This window comes from Bos javanicus, chromosome 5, assembly GCF_032452875.1.
Source record: "Bos javanicus breed banteng chromosome 5, ARS-OSU_banteng_1.0, whole genome shotgun sequence".
In the NCBI taxonomy this organism is placed as follows: Eukaryota; Metazoa; Chordata; class Mammalia; order Artiodactyla; family Bovidae; genus Bos; species Bos javanicus.
In genome coordinates this window covers 59,372,440-59,391,194 of record NC_083872.1, presented here as the reverse complement: position 1 = coordinate 59,391,194, position 18,755 = coordinate 59,372,440, and the positions used below count along the sequence as shown (strand labels likewise).

The window sequence follows — 18,755 nt, the reverse complement described above, 5'->3', positions numbered from 1 at the left end:
TCAGGGTGTAGATGAAGGGTTCAGCATGGGGGCCACAGAGGTATTGAGAATAGCTACTCCTTTTGTCAATGATGCCTTTTCTTTGGCTGAGGGATTAGCATACATGAATATACAGCTTCCATAGGAGATGGAGATGACAATCATGTGAGAGGAACAAGTGGAGAAGGCCTTTTTTCTCTGACTGGCAGATGGGATTCTCAGAATAGTCCTGATAATGTACATATATGACAAAATCACTAAGGCCAAAGTGAATAGCAAGGTAACCAAAGTAAAGTAAAAACCAATTATTTCTAGGAACCATGTATCTGAACAAGACAATTGTAAAAGGGGAAAATAGTCACATGCAAAGTGATCAATGACATTGGAAGCACAGTAATCCAGCTGGAGGAGAAGCATAAGGGGTGGGAAAATGGTCAGAAACCCACCGAGCCAAGCACAGAGCACAAGCAGGCTGCAGAGTTTCCTGCTCATGATGGTTGTGTAATGCAGGGGCTTGCAGATGGCAACATAGCGGTCATAGGACATGGCGGTTAAAATGTAAAATTCAGTCACCCCCATGAAAATAAAGAAAAATAGTTGGGCTGCACAATTGTTGTAAGAAATAGTCTTGTCTTTGGTAATAATTGCCCCCAGAAATCTAGGGATGCACACAGTAGTAAAGGAGATTTCTAAGAAAGAGAAGTTTCGGAGGAAGAAATACATTGGTGTCTGGAGATGGGAGTCCACCCAGGTTAGGGTGATGATGGTCAGGTTTCCAGTGACACTTAATACATATGTGATTAATAAAAAGAGGAAAATCACAATCTGAAGCTCAGGATCATCAGAAAGGCCTAGAAGGACAAACTCTGTGATCACTGTGTGGTTCATTTCTTTCTCTTTTCCCCTTCTTTTTTCTTCTTTTAAATATATTTAGATAGAAAGTGTATTAAAAGAAAGTGATGAAAAATATAATTCATGATGACCAATATCATCATCATTTCTAAAAGCATTCTATCTAATTCATGCCAATATTGTTTTCTTTTAATACCTTATTTACAATTTTTCTTAAAATGTATTTGTGGGTCATGTTTTATATAATAGTTCTCTTATTCTAAATCTAACAGGAAAAGTTAGGAAATCTTTATATGAGTCACATTATTCAGAGATGATAAATGAATTTGATACTTTTTGCTTTGTCTAGTTTATGCAAGTCCTTGCAGTTTTGTTGGGATAATCCTATAAAACATACATCATTTTTTGTCAGGTATCAGAAAACACTGCCATCTAAAAGAGAAGTGGATGATCTTAATTCCATCATAAGATATAAATGAAACTTAAAAGAATAAAGTAACAACACCTTTTATGGAACAAGAAATCAATTCACGATTTTCTTAGCAAATAAAATAAACTTTAAAATATTTAATGATTAGATAATTTAATTACCAGTTTTATTTTTATATTGGGGTTTATGAATGTAATTATCAACATGAATAGGCTATAGGTATTAGGTATTACTTACAAGAAAATATAATTATTTTATATATTAAATATCATTCACTTAATGGTTTATCTGATAATTCCTTTGAAATCACTAATGTTTGACATTCTCTAAGATTTTCTGTGCATATATATATAGAAACTTTATACATATAGAAGACTGTGTATATTTTTGACCTTAAAAGGATATGCAGTATTTATCAATTTTTTATTTTGCATTGAAGCACGAACTGAAAAATAACTACTTGCCTCAGATAGTAGCAGCTCCATTACTCAGACTTCAGCCCAGTACATTTTCCATTTGAACATCGTTGCTTCTCAGCTATTAAACTTTATGAACAACTGTTTTATTCCCTTGGAGTTCTACCCCACATTTATCTTTTACATGAGGTGACTAATCCAAAAGGATATTCCAGAAATGTAGAGGAAAACCTCTCCTATTAATCCAAAGCCATTCAGCTGATTCCCAACTCCACTGGATGTATCTATGATTCTGCATATCTGGTTTGTTAAAATCATAATAGCTCCCTTATCTTATTTTAGATATTCACATTTCTGCTGTGAATAATAGAAGATAAATCATCGCTACTCTGCCAGACACTAGTAAACATCACACAAATCAAATTTGATTATTTTTTATCTATTTTATGATGATTCATGAAAAATAAAAATGGAATATCAAAAACCTTAAGACCATATGGAACTTCTATCATCCTCTTCAATAATGTTGGTCTAGAATTTTAAAGGAGCAATATTTAAAGTGAGAACTGCACGTGACATGGCAATGTGGGGTATTATGAATGTAGATTCTTAAACTAGGATCTGGCAATTAGTTGCACTAAATGCTCAAATATTCAAGTTTAGCTGTTGTGACCTATGAAGAGAGACCTGTGTTGATCTCCTGGGAACAAAGGCCAGGCGACAGCTATGCTATGACATGGAACATCAGGGATTTCTGGAAGCTACCATTGGTGTTCTCAGAGCCTCCTGACTCTCTTCTATAGTGAATCTCTCTTGGGAATGTTTATGTTTATCCCACAGAAGAGTTAATGAGGACTTCTACAAAATAATACTTTTTTCATTTATCACAATTATTTACCATTTTTGAGTAATAAAATAGATGCGAAATCTTACAAAAGTAGCACTCAATCTACTTTAGTTTTAGTCATATTCTTGGCATGTAAAAGGTTTCTACATATACACTTCATTACTTATCCTTAGACTTCATTATTGTTGGAGCTTCAAGGTTCTTTCATAATTCTAAGTTATATAAGAACTTTATTAAATATTAAGAGTAACAAGAGAAAAATAACCTACAAGGGAACTTCCATCAAGTTATCCACTGACTTTTTAACAGAAACTCTACAAGCCAGAAGGGAATGACATGATATATTTAAAGTGATGAAAAGAGAAGAACCTACAATCAAGAATACTCTACCCAGCAAGCCTCATTCAGATTTGATAGAGAAATCAAAAGATTCCAGATAAGCAAAAATTGAAAGAATTCAGCATCACCAAACCAGTTTTACAACAAATGCTAAAGGAACTTCTCTAAGCAGGAAACAAGACAAGGAAAAGACCTACAAAAAATAAACCCAAAACAATTAAGAAAATGATAATAGGATGATACATATTGATAATCACCTTAAATGTAAATGAGTCAAATGCATCAACCAAAAGACATAGACTGACTGGGTGGATGAAAACCTGTGCATGTATGTACTTCCAAATACTATATCTCTCTGCTTAACCTCCCAAACAGTATGGAATCATTTTATATTATTAGGTTCCTGCATTGATCTTTAAATGCTCTCTGGCTAATGATTGTGAAAATTGAAAAACATCTTTTACTATTGTGAATATGTAACTATTACTCCTTAATATCATTGTATCATGATTGGGCAACAATAGAATTCTATATCATCAACACTAACATTTAATAGGAAAACCTATAATCACCTTTTAAAATAAAGATGCATATCTGAAATGTCTTGGAATTTTTTGAAAAATACAAATGCCCAGGTATTGCTTTTTTCCTCCAAAGCTCCAGATACGATTCTAAGGAGCAGCCATGTTTAAGAAGAACTGGACCACAGGATGATCTTTTACTTTTATCTAGTTGGTTTCACTTTTTCTATTTGATATTCAGTGCTCCCATCTCATTTAGCTTTTGTTTTCAGATTTCTCCATCTCTTCTACTTTTTTTTTATGTCCTTTTCTCAAGCTTTTATCAAGCATAGTAGAACAGTTTTCATATACATATATATATACATAGTATTTGTAGGGTATATCTCTCTCTCTCTCTCTCTCTTAGAAAATTATGAATTTTTTCCTAAATAAAAAATCTGACATTTTGATTCAACTTGACTTCATATTAATAAAATTCTATATTTTTAATTATAAAAATAGATATAAAACAAGCAACAATGTTTTATTATATCACACAGGGAACTATAAACAATATCGTGTAATAAACTATAATGGAAAATAATTTGAAAAATAATATATGTGTATATGTGTAACTGAATTACCTGGCTATGTACCTGAAACACTGTAAGTCAACTATACTTCAATAAAGTACATATGCTAAGAAATTTTAAAAAAGAAATGGAGCTTTATGGTACTCAAGGATGAGATTCTGCAAAGTATTTTAAGATCACTATACAAAATTATTCTACACTATAAAGTCTTTTAAGCATGTAAAAGACAATGTAAATAATCAATAACATGTCACAGACCATAACAATGTTTACTGAGCTTAGAAAAAGATTAGAAACTCATATATATATATATATATATATAAATTATTTACATTTTTAATAGTACTTCTGATAATAATGAGAAGGAGAAAAAGAAAGAGGAGGGTAGAGATAATTTTTTTTTCAGCAATGACTATAGTCTGGGATAACCCAGAGGGATGGTATGGGGAGGGAGATGGGAGGGGGGTTCAGAATTGGGAACACGTGTACATCCGTGGCGGATTCATGTTGATGTATGGCAAAACCAATACAATATTGTAAAGTAATTAGCCACTAATTAAAATAAATAACTTAAAAAAAATCTATAGTCCAGACCTAAATCCCAGGGATGGGGGAGCCTGGTGGGCTGCCATCTATGGGGTCGCACAGAGTCGGACACGAGTGAAGCGACTTAGCAGCAGCCACAGCAGCAGCAGACCTATTTTAATTGTTTTCTTCATATTGCCTCTTCGAATCCTGCCAACAGCTTTATGAGGTACCTGTAAATGTTATTCTCTTGCAGAAACATTTATCTTATCTTTTTCTCTGAAAATATTTTATAAGATTGTTGCCCAATTGGTCAAAGTTTATGGGAAATTTTAAGACAGCAAGTGGATAGACTATCTATAGCCTATTGGGCAATTTTGGCTCATGAACTATTTTCATTAAAAGCTTTATTAGACATGCTTTAGGCCTTTCATTTACATGTTGTTCATAGCTGCATCCACACTACAGAGAGGGACAGTTAGTTACCTCAAGGACTCATGGTCTACAAATTCTAAATTATTAATATATGACCCTTTTATAGAAAAAGTATGTCTTGACTGGTGATATTGATAATCAAAATGCTCATACAGATTGCAAACATTTATAATAACCACTAAGGAATTTGCATAGTGTTATGTACAGAGCTGTATTATCTGATAATATCAACATAAACTCTCTCATATCTTTTGCAATAATTTTACAGTTCTTTTAATTACCAGAACTACACCTATCTACAGTCTATGGTATAATTTTTTTTGAGTTATTAAGAAGTCACAGTTATCAATCAAGTCTAACTTCAGTATTTTCACGTTTCCAATTAAGCTTAGAAATTATAAATGTCCAACATGAGGGGAAGAAAAAGTAACTGCATGACTTCCCTACAGTGTGGAAATCACCTCAGTATGGTTTATAAGTTATTTTCTGTGTGTTTCAGCAAATGATGTATCTAAGACTCTCAACTGAGAATAGTATGTGAATATCAGAACTTACTTCAATGAATTATGATTACAGTCTTTCTATAATAATTGTTTAAAAGAGTAGGATGAGTTTGAGCACTCTCCATTATTATTTCAGTTTTTGACTTCATGGAAAACAGAAAAAAATGTTCAGGGCCAGAATTGTATGATCTTGTACAATTGTTCATACAAATTCTAATCAGTACATTTTCCATATGTTCTCATACTCTACTGCTTAAAATAAGCATTTTTAGCAAGAAAATCTCAGTTTTGTGTATAGTAAAACTTTGGTACTGTTAGTTTCTCTAATACTGATTAGGCATATCACTTAAAGAGACAATTAAAAGAATTGTATGTATAAGCTATTATCTCAAAATAGCCACAGATATGAGAAAGTTATTAAAAAAAACTTAGTTATTGATTATCAAAAGACCAGCTTAACATCAAGCATTTATTTAAATATACAACTGACCATAGCAAATGTAGTCATATTTGGTATCCAGCAACTACAAATTGGCAATTGGCATGGGTACTTGTCATATAACCTCTACAAGGATTAAATCATGTGCTGCTGCAACTGCTGACCTTCAACACTCCCTGAAGGAGTAAGGGTAGAGAGAAGAAATGAGGCACCCTCTGCTCCAGGAAAACTGCCAGGACAGGTCTTCAGATAGTTAGATACACTCAGGAGCTGATTTTATGAGCCCAATTCTTGTATCTCCTCATATCTAGAAAAGTACTAAAATTCTTCATGGTGCAAATTGTTTCTCATGACTGGCAGAAGCTTCATAAGACCAGGAGAAATTCTAAAATAAATGTGTGCTTAACTGTATATCAAAATCACATATACACTATCTTTCCCCCGTACGTCTTTGGAACAGTTTCTCAGAGTTATTTGAGGCACTGTCTCCTGGGCTGCTCATATTGCCCACCTAAAAACTTAACACACAGCTCTCAAGTTTTTAAGTTGCCAGTTTCTTCAGGCTTCTTAAAAGAATAGTTATTATATATATGTTAAAATTGGCATTTCCCCAAAGCAGGATCTATATCATAATTTTCCCTAAGCAACTATTCATTATAATAGTTTTTTGAATTGAAGAATAATATAGTGATGTTTGAATGGCATCATCGACTCAATGGACATGAGTTTGAACAAATTCCAGGAGATAGTAAGGAACAGGGAAACCTGGGTGCAGTCTTCTGCAGCCGGGGAGTCTGCAGTCCATGGGGTCGCAAAGAGTTGGACATGCCTGAATGACTGAACAACAGCACAGAAAATGTTAAACTCCATAATAGGAAATGTTTTTTGATTTCTCAAGAAAATGTAATTACATTTTTCTTTTAGTTGTACTGTTTTTCACATAGTTACAAAGTAGGCCACAGTATGAAGAGGAGGTTGTGTGCAAGATTCTAATAAGACTGTCGGATTATGTTTATAGTCTCTGTGTAGTAAATTAAAAATAAGATTAAATATGATTTAATATGCATTTATTTCTAGAAAACCTGATTTCTGGTGAGATTGTAAAACACTATTCTCTCTTGTGAGCACCTGTTCAGCCTCTTTCTGACTTTAATTTTCTAAAAATTAGTGTGAAATAATGAAATTAATTTATATAAAAAAAACTAATTTTTCTATTACCATAAAAAAAATGTTTCAAAGAAGGAAATAAAATCACTCCCATAGTTACAGACTAGAAAAACCAGCCCTAAAGGAAGAAGAGTACATGAGAAAAGGATTGAAAATTGAATGGAAAAAAACTGTATAATGTATAAGCATATATTTGTGTATATGATGTGTGTATATATAAATATATATATGAAGAATTCAAGTTTAAATGGCAAGAAGAAAATATACATACGCAAATATCCTTGATAAACTGCTGGCAATAAAAATATGAATGATTAAAAATGAATCTAGGGAGGCTGTGTGAATATTAAGAGGTTTTGAAATTCCTAGATTTTCATTTAATTGCTTTTCATCATATGGGTCTAATTCATAAAACAGGACTTTTATTTTTCATTTACTTGAGAAAAATACAGTCTTCCTTGCTGTGTCCATGAAGGCTCGCTTGACTTGCTGATTCCTTAGGGTATAGATAAAGGGGTTCAGCATGGGAGCTATGGAGGTGTTTAGCACAGCCACCCCCTTGCTCGAAGACACTCTGTCCTTTGCTGATGGATTCATATACATGAAAATGCAGCTGCCATAAGAGATGGAGATGACAATCATGTGGGAAGAACAGGTGGAAAAGGCCTTTGTCCTCTGAGTTGTAGAAGGGATCCTCAAAATTGTTCTGATGATATATGTGTAGGACAGAATTATTAATGCTAAAGTGAACAAGAGCATAAACACAGCACAGGAAAACCCTACTATCTCTAGAAATTTGGTGTCTGAACAAGAAATGTATAATAAAGGGAAATAATCACAACTAAAATGGTCAATAACATTGGACTTACAATAATCAAGCTGTAGGAAGAGCATTACTAATGGGAATATGATTAAGAATGAAGTCAGCCAAGATGCCAAGACAAGCAGTGTGCAGACTTTGTGATTCATGATGGTCAAGTAATGCAGCGGTTTGCAGATGGCAATGTAACGGTCATAGGACATGGCAGCCAGAAGATAAAACTCAGTGACTCCCAAGAAAATTAAAAAAAATAACTGAGCCATACAATCATTAAAAGGGATGGTTTTATCTCCTGTAATAATGGTGGCCAGGAACTTGGGTATACTGACAGTTGTGAATGAAATTTCTAATAAGGAGAAATTTCTGAGGAAGAAATACATGGGGGTTTGGAGGTGGGCATCCAGCAGGGTCAGGGTGATAATGGTCAAGTTCCCAGTGATGCTGAGCATGTAGGTGATGAGCAGAAAGATAAAGCTCACAACCTGAAGTTGTGGGTCATCTGACAGTCCCAGGAGGATAAACTCTGTTATTTCTGTGTAGTTTCTCATTTTTTCTTCTTCTTCTTTTGAGTAACCTCCAGGAGAAAACACAAACAGAAGACACAGAAAAGGGGATTATCCATGTATAGCACTGGGATTTGGCTCTGAAAGGAAACCTACTATGCCCTGCTAACATAATTCAGGAGATTGTTTAAAAGTTAATGAAATAGATAACTTGTTTTGAAGTAAGTTTTTATGACATGTCAGATTTGTGTTTCACATAGAATGTTACTTTATAAAATCTCTAGTTTACAAATTGGCATCAGGCTAAAAATATTTTTAAAAATCTTATAAAAACAATATATCCTTCACATGAAAAGCAAGGATTAAAATCTATGTTTTTCTCAAACCTAGGAAATACAGGAGGAGAGAAGCTACCTCTTGACTCTTTAAAAGTGTCTCCACAGGATCCCCTCTTATCGGGGTACTCTGTGTCTTTTCTTCAACCTCCATAAATCATCCTATCCTAATGTCTGTCACCTAGTTTCTCGTATAATGATTGTTTCCTAGTGTAATATAGAAAAGCCAAATGTGTCAGGAAAAAGGCCATTCAGTGCATATGTTTCCAATAGGCAAATCATGGAAGATGAATCTTGAGCTACATGCCAGATTTCTTAAGTTTTGAGTCAGACTCACACTCACCTTCTCAACCTCCTACCCATCTGAAGGCCCAGATAATGGAATAAAGGAATCCAGGTCATGTATCTGTTTTGGTGGTCTTCTCAGATATTAGATAGTCAAGAGTAGAAAGGAGGCAGAGTGGCCATTAAGTATATTGGATCTGTGGCATGAGCTAAGGAAACCAAAGTATGTCAATATCTAAAATAAAGCATTACCTTCTGGAGAACATTTTTTTTTCTTCCAAACCTCTCTATCTACATACTATTAGCATTCTCTCTCTATCTATATGTGTATATTCTGATTTTTACATTATATTTTTATTTTATCTACATTAATATTCCCTTAATAGAAGTTCTATTTTGTCAGGCTACTAGTATAGTCCATGAAAGAGCAATGAAGTCTTTATTTTGTCATCATAACTAACAGTAGCAGAAATCATTTAACCAATTTATTTCAATATCTGCCTCATTAACTACAGTAAAGTCTTTGACTGTGGAAAATTCTTAAAGAGATGGGAATACCAGACCACCTTACCTGTCTGCTGAGAGACCTGTATGCAGGTCAACAGGCAACAGTTAGAACCAGACATGGAACAACAGACTGGTTCCAAATTGGGAAAGGGATACATCCAAGCTGTATTTTGTCACCCTGCTTATTTCAATTCTATGCAGAATGAAGTGAAGTGAAGTAGCTCAGTTGTGCCTGACTCTTTGCAGCCCCATGGTCTGTAGCCTACCAGGCTCCTCCCTCCATGGGATTCTCCAGACAAGAATACTGGAGTGGGTTGGCATTTCCTTCTCCAGGGGATCTTTCTGACCCAGGGATCGAACCCAGGTCTCCCACGTTGCAAGCAGATGCTTTAACCTCTAAGCCACCAGGGAAGCCCCAGAGTACATCATGTGAAATGCCAGGCTGGATGATGCACAAACTGGAATCAAGATTGCCTGGAAAAATATCAACAGCCTCAAATATGCAGATGATACCACTCTAATGGCAGAAGGTGAAGAGGAACTAAAGAGCATCTGGATGAGGATGAAAGAAGAGAATGAAAAAACTAGTTTAAAAATCAACATTTAAGAAACTAAGATCATGGCATCCAGTCCCATCAGTTCATGGCAAATGGAAATGGAAAAAGTGGAAGCAGTGACAGATTTTTCTTTCTTGGGCTCCAAAATCACTAAGGACAATGACTGCAGCCATGAAATAAAAAGATGCTTGCTCCTTGGAAGAAAAGCTGTAACAATCATAGACAACATATTTAAAAGCAGAGATATAATTTTACCAAAAAGGTCCATATCGTCAAAGCTATAGGTTTTTCAGTAGTCATGTATGAATGTGAGGGTTGGACCATAATGAAGGCTGAATGCCCAGGAATTGATGCTTTCAAATGATGGTGCTGGAGAACACTCCTGAGAGTCCGTCGGACTGCAAAGAGATCAAACCAGTCAATCCTAAAGGAAATCAACCATGAATATTCAATGGAGGGACTGTTGGTGACTGAAGCAGCAATACTTTGGCCACCTAATGTGAAGAGCCAACTCATTGGAAAATACCCTGATGCTGGAAAAGATTGAAAGCAAAAGGAGAACGGGGCGGCAGAGGATGAAATGGTTAGTTAGATACAATCACTGACTCAATGCACATGAATCTGAGCAATCTCTAGGAAATAGTGAAGGACAGGGAAGCCTAACATGCTGCAGTCAATGGGGTGGCAAAAAGCTGGACATGACTTAGTGACTGAATAACAACAACAATAACAAATTTCAATATCATTCATTTTGTGAATTCTCATTGACTTGTAGCTTTTACATTCTAGTGTCAGGAGAGAAGTTTTTGCAATAGAATACTTAATTTTAAGGTGTAGGTTTGTTGATTTGTAGCATGTAATTTATTGTAACATTGTGAAAATTTTCACCTTTTTTTTGTTTGTTTGTTTTCTCTACAAACCTGAGGTTTCTTTTCATTTACTCCTCTGTATAGCAGAAAGTGGAGCTGCTGCTGATTTAGGGAAAATTCCAACTGAGGTCAATGGTGGCCAGTGCACTGGGAAAAAATGTGATGTTCACATTAAAATGAACCTATCCTTTTGCTAATCCTCAATGACTAGAGAAAAACGTTTAAGAGCACTTGTAAGAAAAGCAAGCCTTACAAGCACAATTCCTGTAGGCAAATGTATGGCAACTCAAGTATTTGATAGATATTTAAAATTTGAAAGTCATTGTTCTCAATGAACAATCCTCTGCAACTAACAGCTATTTATGACTCTAATCTGTAAATCATTTCTGGGGTGTGAGGTGTTAACCGTTCCTGGGATGTTTTTGGTAATGTAATAAAAAATATATCCAAGTCTCTAAGTCATCATTTCATACTTTCCTTACTAATGGCTCATTCACGTTTTTTCTAGTCCCAAGGATCTTAGGATAGCAAGCTTCATGTTCCTTTATGTCTCTTTCTTTTTAATGAATTCTAGTGTCTTGGATAGCTCAGTGTCAAATTAGGCTTGTGGATCTTTGAAAATGAAAATCAACCTATATAAAGCAAATATTTGCCATTGAGTTAAATAAAATTTGGGGTTAAATAAAATAACTGGAAATGATTTTTAGGACACATCTGCTATTTCACAGTAAATTGTAAGAATAGCTTCTTTGAGAAAAGATCACCAGCATTCCTTAAATGCTACTATTTGAAAAAGCAACAATATGTAAATGTCTATTAAGGATTGAGTGATTGTTTTCCTTATTTTATCTAAATTGTGAGACGTGGGTGGGAAGCTCCAAAAATTCTACAATATAACTGGAAACATAAATTAGCTTCTCACATTCTCTATATGTACTGATTTTACTATTCCTAACTTTAAGACTCCTAAGCAGTCATAAGTAATGCTATGAACAAATATAAACTCAAGAGAGTTTGCACCATCAGTATTAATAAAGTTGCATACGTGCTCAGTCATGTCCAACTCTTTGCAACCCTATGAACTGTAGCCCTCCAGGCCCCTCTGTCCATGGGATTTCCCAGGCAAGAATACTGGAGTGAGTTGCTGTTTCCTCCTCCAGGGGATCTTTCCAACCCCAGATCAAGAACCTGGATCTCTTGAATCTTCTGCACTGGCAGGTTGATTCTTTATCACTGAGCTATGTGGGCAGCTCTGGCATTATTACACAAAATTCAAATTATCTGTCTTTCCCTATTAATTAAGGATCTTTTTATTGGTGTTAGGTTTATAAGTTAGGACAATTTGTCATAGAAGAGAGCAGAACATTGGTTAAATTTTATATCTTGGGTAATAGTTTGGATTTATAACAACCCTAATTTTTTTTTTCTAGAATGATTTGTTTCACTGCTGACTGTGCTTGCTGACATCTAACCATATAATAACTTCATTATGACCGTATTAAAAAATTCATGAGTTGATTTAGAGTATTTTCAGATTATTACCTTAAGACTATTTTTGAATAGTCCTACAGTTAGTTCAGAATTCTGTTTCTCTGACTCCTCTGAAAAAAAGCAAGTTACTTTTTCTTAATGGAAAAGGGGAGTCAAATCAAATTAGTCATATCAACACACAAACCCATATGATTAGGAATAATGAAGGAAAAAAATGTAATCACCTATATCACTTTTAGGATCTGTGGGTTTCCATAGAGATATTCTGCTGCTGCTGCTGCTGCTAAGTTGCTTCAGTCATGTCCAACTCTGTGCCTACCAGGCTCCTCCATCCATGGGATTTTCCAGGCAAGAGTACTTGAGTGGGTTGCCATTGCCTTGTCTGTAGAGATATTCTATTTCTCCCTAAATATCTGTTTGTTAACTAGTATCTATATTTGAAGATAATCTTTAACCTAAACAGGAAAAGAAATTCTTATAAAAATATAGCATTAGGTCTTAATTTAAATTATTTTGTGTGGGATTATTCGGGATTTGCATCCCAAGAGATCTGGATTAAAAATACAACTCTCTCTGAGTAATATGTTTTTTTTTCTTCCCCACTGTAAAAATGAGGGTAATATTTCATAGAATTATTGTGATGGCTAATGATTAAAAGTAAAATTAAATTATATAAAAATTTAAAGCATGTATTCACACACAGTAAATCCTGTTCTCTTTATTATTCCTACAAATAAAATCAATTATTACATTTGATGAAGATGGTCCCACTATAAAACAATAGCAACCATTCTGGAGGAAACTTATTTGAGAGCCAGTACTGTTTATGTACTTATCTCATCGACCTCATTGATTCATTGCAGTAACCTTATGTTACCTTTGAAGAAACTGACAATGAGAGATTAATTATTATAAACAAAACCATACAGCTAGTTAAAGGTCAAATTGGAATTCTATACTATTTCCTCCTGAAACTGAAGCATGTGATATTTATCAGACATTTTTCAATGAGCAGGACTGAACTCAGAATAATTTTCTGAAAATTAATAAATTAGTATGACAAACATGAAACATAAAAAGACTCATTCTTCAGAATCCTTGATATATACAGGAAGGAATGGCAACCCCAAATTATTCATTATTTATTTCACCTGATGAAATGCTAAGCTAAGGATTATTAAATCAGTGCTAAGGAAAGGAAAGTTTGCAATGGCTTTTACTTTACAATCTTACCTCTATTTCTACAAATGCATTACATTAAGAGGCAGAAACTATTAAAAAAATATTGGTAACTACTTCAAGTTTAGGTTAAGATATTTAGCATTTGTAAAAATACTCTATCTCAACACACTTGCAATTATCTTCTTTCTGTAGCTATTTTTTTCTTTGGTGCATTTTGCTTTGTAGCCATGCATGGGAGAAAAAAATGGTGAAGTGTAGCAAGATACCATTACTGTGGTTCTTTATGGACATGATTTTTATATGGATTTTTAACCTGCATGAGCCACATGCAGTTTTACCACAACATATGCCCATGGCTCATGGGAAGTACTCCAGTGAATCAAATGTGCCAGCAGAGCCAAGAGGAAAATACTCTAAGGATTATACATATGTTATTAATATTTGTACCACTATTGAATTAGAAAACTTGGTGGACAATGTCCAAAGAGGTAGAAAAGCATGAGAAGTAGGGCAGAAACATATGGAAGATTTGCAAAATTTTTGGAAGAGGTTTTCTGAATTTGGTACATCAGGGTTTCCCTAAAGTATAAACATTTCTTGACCTTGCTGACTGAAATATTGGGATGAATGAATCTTATGTGTAAACACTACATTTCCTTTCTTGTGTAATAAAATGTCCCCATAAAGTGGTACACTAAGCTATTAAGTATAAAATAAATTATTCAAAAGTTTAATAGAGAACAATGAAAAGAAGAATGAGATACAATATCATGCTCAGGGAATTCCCATAGAAGGCACGAGAGAAGTTAGATGGAACTCGAGGAATCAACCTGCCTGACTTCAGGCTCTACTATAAAGCCACAGTCATCAAGACAGTATGGTACTGGCACAAAGACAAAAATATAGATCAATGGAACAAAATAGAAAGCCCAGAGATAAGTCCACGCACATATGGACACCTTATCTTTGACAAAGGAGGCAAGAATATACAATGGATTAAAGACAATCTCTTTAACAAGTGGTGCTGGGAAAACTGGTCAACCACTTGTAAAAGAATGAAACTAGAGCACTTTCTAACACCATATATAAAAATAAACTCAAAATGGATTAAAGATCTAAATGAAAGACCAGAAACTATAAAACTCCTAGAGGAGAACATAGGCAAAACACTCTCCGACATACATCACAGCAGGATCCTCTATGACCCACCTCCCAGAATATTGGAAATAAAAGCAAAAATAAACAAATGGGACCTAATTAAACTTAAAAGCTGCTGCACAACAAAGGAAACTATAAGCAAGCTGAAAAGACAGCCTTCAGAATGGGAGAAAATAATAGCAAATGAAGCAACAGACAAACAACTAATCTCAAAAATATACAAGCAACTCCTACAGCTCAACTCCAGAAAAATAAATGACCCAATCAAAAAATGGGCCAAAGAACTAAATAGACATTTCTCCAAAGAAGACATACAGATGGCTAACAAACACATGAAAAGATGCTCAACATCACTCATTATCAGAGAAATGCAAATCAAAACCACTATGAGGTACCATTTCACACCAGTCAGAATGGCTGCAATCCAAAAGTCTACAAGCAATAAATACTGGAGAGGGTGTGGAGAAAAGGGAACCCTCTTACACTGTTGGTGGGAATGCAAACTAGTACAGCCACTATGGAGAACAGTGTGGAGATTCCTTAAAACACTGGAAATAGAACTGCCTTATGATCCAGCAATCCCACTGCTGGGCATACACACTGAGGAAACCAGAAGGGAAAGAGACACGTGTACCCCAATGTTTATTGTAGCACTGTTTATAATAGCCAGGACATGGAAGCAACCTAGATGTCTATCAGCAGATGAATGGATAAGAAAGTCATGGTACATATACACAATGAAGTATTACTCAGGCATTAAAAAGAATACATTTGAATCAGTTCTAATGAGGTGGATGAAACTGGAGCCTATTATACAGAGTGAAGTAAGTCAGAAAGAAAAAAACACCAATACAGTATACTAACGCATACATATGGAATTTAGAAAGATGGTAGCAATAACCCTGTATATGAGACAGCAAAAGAGACATTGATGTATAGAACAGTCTTTTGGACTCTGTGGAAGAGGGAGAGGGTGGGAAGATTTGGGAGAATGGCATTACACATATGATATGTGTAATATCATATATGAAACGAGTCGCCAGTCCAGGTTCGAGGCACGATACTGGATGCTTGGGGCTGGTGCACTGGGAAGACCCAGAGGGATGGTATGGGGAGGGAGGAAGGAGGAGGGTTCAGGATGGGGAACACATGTATACCTGGGGCAGATTCATGTTGATATATGGCAAAACCAATACAATATTGTAAAGTTAAATAAAATTTAAAAAAATCTTTAAAAAAATTTAAATAATAATGGAGAGTGCTCAAACTCATCCTACTCTTTTAAACCATTATTATAGAAAGACTGTAATCATAATTCATTGAACTAAGTTCTGATATTCACGTACTATTCTCAGTTGAGAGTCTTAGATACATTATTTGTTGAAACACAAAGAAAATAACTTATAAACCATACTGAAGAGATTTCCACACTGTAGGGAATCATGCAGTTACTTTTTTCTCCCCTCATGTTGGACATTTATAATTTCTAAGCTTAATTGGAAACGTGAAAATACTGAAGTTAGACTTGATTGATAACTGTGACTTCTTAATGACTCAAAATATATACCATGCACTGTAGATAGGTGTAGTTCTGGTAATTAAAAGAACTGTAAAATTATTGCAAAAGATATGAGAGAGTTTATGTTGATATTATCAGATAATACAGCTCTGTACATAACACTATGCAAATTCCTTAGTGGTTATTATAAATGTTTGCAATCTGTATGAGCATTTTGATTATCAATATCACCAGTCAAGACATACTTTTTCTATAAAAGGGTCATATATTAATAATTTAGAATTTGTAGACCATGAGTCCTTGAGGTAACTAACTGTCCCTCTCTGTAGTGTGGATGCAGCTATGAACAACATGTAAATGAAAGGCCTAAAGCATGTCTAATAAAGCTTTTAATGAAAATAGTTCATGAGCCAAAATTGCCTAATAGGCTATAGATAGTCTATCCACTTGCTGTCTTAAAATTTCCCACAAACTTTGACCAATTGGGCAACAATCTTATAAAATATTTTCAGAGAAAAAGATAAGATAAATGTTTCTGCAAGAGAATAACATTTACAGGTACCTCATAAAGCTGTTGGCAGGATTCGAAGAGGCAATATGAAGAAAACAATTAAAATAGGTCTGCTGCTGCTGTGGCTGCTGCTAAGTCGCTTCACTCGTGTCTGACTCTGTGCGACCCCATAGACAGCAGCCCGCCAGGCTCCTCTGTCCCTGGGATTTAGGTCTGGACTATAGTTTTTTTTTTTTTTTTAATTTTAATTAGTGGCTAATTACTTTACAATATTGTATTGGTTTTGCCATACATCAGCATGAATCCGCCACGGGTATACATGTGTTCCCAATCCTGAACCCCCTCCCACCTCCCTCCCCATACCATCCCTCTGGGTTATCCCAGACTATAGTCATTGCTGAAAAAAAATTATCTCTACCCTCCTCTTTCTTTTTCTCCTTCTCATTATTATCAGAAGTACTATTAATAATGTAAAGAATTTATATATATATATATATATATATATATATGAGTTTCTAATCTCTTTTTAAGCTCAGTAAATGTTGTTATGGTCTGTGACATGTTATTGATTATTTACATAGTCTTTTACATGCTTAAAAGACTTTATAGTGTAGAATAATTTTCTATAGTGATCTTAAAATACTTTGCAGAATCTCATCCTTGAGTACCATAAAGCTCCATTTCTTTTTTAAAATTTCTTAGCATATATACTTTATTGAAGTATAGTTGACTTACAGTGTTTCAGGTACAAGCCAGGTAATTCAGTTACACATATACATATATATTATTTTTCAAATTATTTTCCATTATAGGTTATTACATGATATTGTTTATAGTTCCCTATGTGATATAATAAAACTTTGTTGCTTGTTGTATATCTATTTTTATAATTAGAAATATAGAGTCTTATTAATATGAAGTCAAGTTGAGTCAAAATGTCAAATTTTTATTTAGGAAAAAATTCATAAATTTTCTAAGAGAGATATATATATATGTGTGTGTATATCTATATATATATACCCTACAAATACTATGTATATATATATGTATATGAAAACTGTTCTACTATGCTTGATGAAAGCTTGAGAAAGGACATAAAAAAAAAAAGTAGAAGAGATGGAGAAATCTGAAAACAAAAGCTAAATGAGATGGGAGCACTGAATATGAAATAGAAAAAGTGAAACCAACTAAATAAAAGTAAAAGATCATCCTGTGGTCCAGTTCTTCTTAAACATGGCTGCTCCTTAGAATCGTATCTGGAGCTTTGGAGGAAAAAAAGCAATACCTGGGCATTTGAATTTTTCAAAAAATTCCAAGATATTTCAGATATGCATCTTTATTTTAAAAGGTGATTATAGGTTTTCCTATTAAATGTTAGTGTTGATGATATAGAATTCTATTGTTGCCCAATCATGATACAATGATATTAAGGAGTAATAGTTACATAATCACAATAGTAAAAGATGTTTTTCAATTTTCACAATCATTAGCCAGAGAGCATTTAAAGATCAATGCAGGAACCTAATAATATAAAATGATTCCATACTGTTTGGGAGGTTAAGCAGAGAGATATAGTATTTGGAAGTACATACATGCACAGGTTTTCATCCACCCAGTCAGTCTATGTCTTTTGGTTGATGCATTTGACTCATTTACATTTAAGGTGATTATCAATATGTATCATCCTATTATCATTTTCTTAATTGTTTTGGGTTTATTTTTTGTAGGTCTTTTCCTTGTCTTGTTTCCTGCTTAGAGAAGTTCCTTTAGCATTTGTTGTAAAACTGGTTTGGTGGTGCTGAATTCTTTCAATTTTTGCTAATCTGAAAAGCTTTTGATTTCTCCATCAAATCTGAATGAGGCTTGCTGGGTAGAGTATTCTTGATTGTAGGTTCTTCTCTTTTCATCACTTTAAATATATCATGCCATTCCCTTCTGGCTTGTAGAGTTTCTGTTAAAAAGTCAGTGGATAACCTGATGGAAGTTCCCTTGT

General features: G+C 34.3%; 2 protein-coding genes across 2 annotated transcripts; both read right to left on the bottom strand.

Moving 5' to 3' along the window:
• LOC133248894 (olfactory receptor 6C3-like) lies at nucleotides 1–867 on the bottom strand. Its single transcript, XM_061419176.1, has one exon. The coding sequence runs from the start codon at nucleotides 865–867 to the stop codon at nucleotides 1–3; it is 867 nt and encodes a 288-aa protein (XP_061275160.1).
• Nucleotides 868–7,432: 6,565 nt separating this feature from the next.
• LOC133248893 (olfactory receptor 6C1-like) lies at nucleotides 7,433–8,467 on the bottom strand. Its single transcript, XM_061419174.1, has one exon. It carries the CDS (start codon nucleotides 8,391–8,393, stop codon nucleotides 7,455–7,457), a length of 939 nt encoding a protein of 312 aa, XP_061275158.1. The 5' UTR covers nucleotides 8,394–8,467; the 3' UTR covers nucleotides 7,433–7,454.
• Between the last annotated feature and the right edge of the window lie 10,288 nt (nucleotides 8,468–18,755).

Coding starts and splice junctions, on each gene's coding strand:
- LOC133248893 (XM_061419174.1), bottom strand. CDS start 8,393: ATGAGAAACTACACAGAAATAACAGAGTTTATCCTCCTGGGACTGTCA.
- LOC133248894 (XM_061419176.1), bottom strand. CDS start 867: ATGAACCACACAGTGATCACAGAGTTTGTCCTTCTAGGCCTTTCTGAT.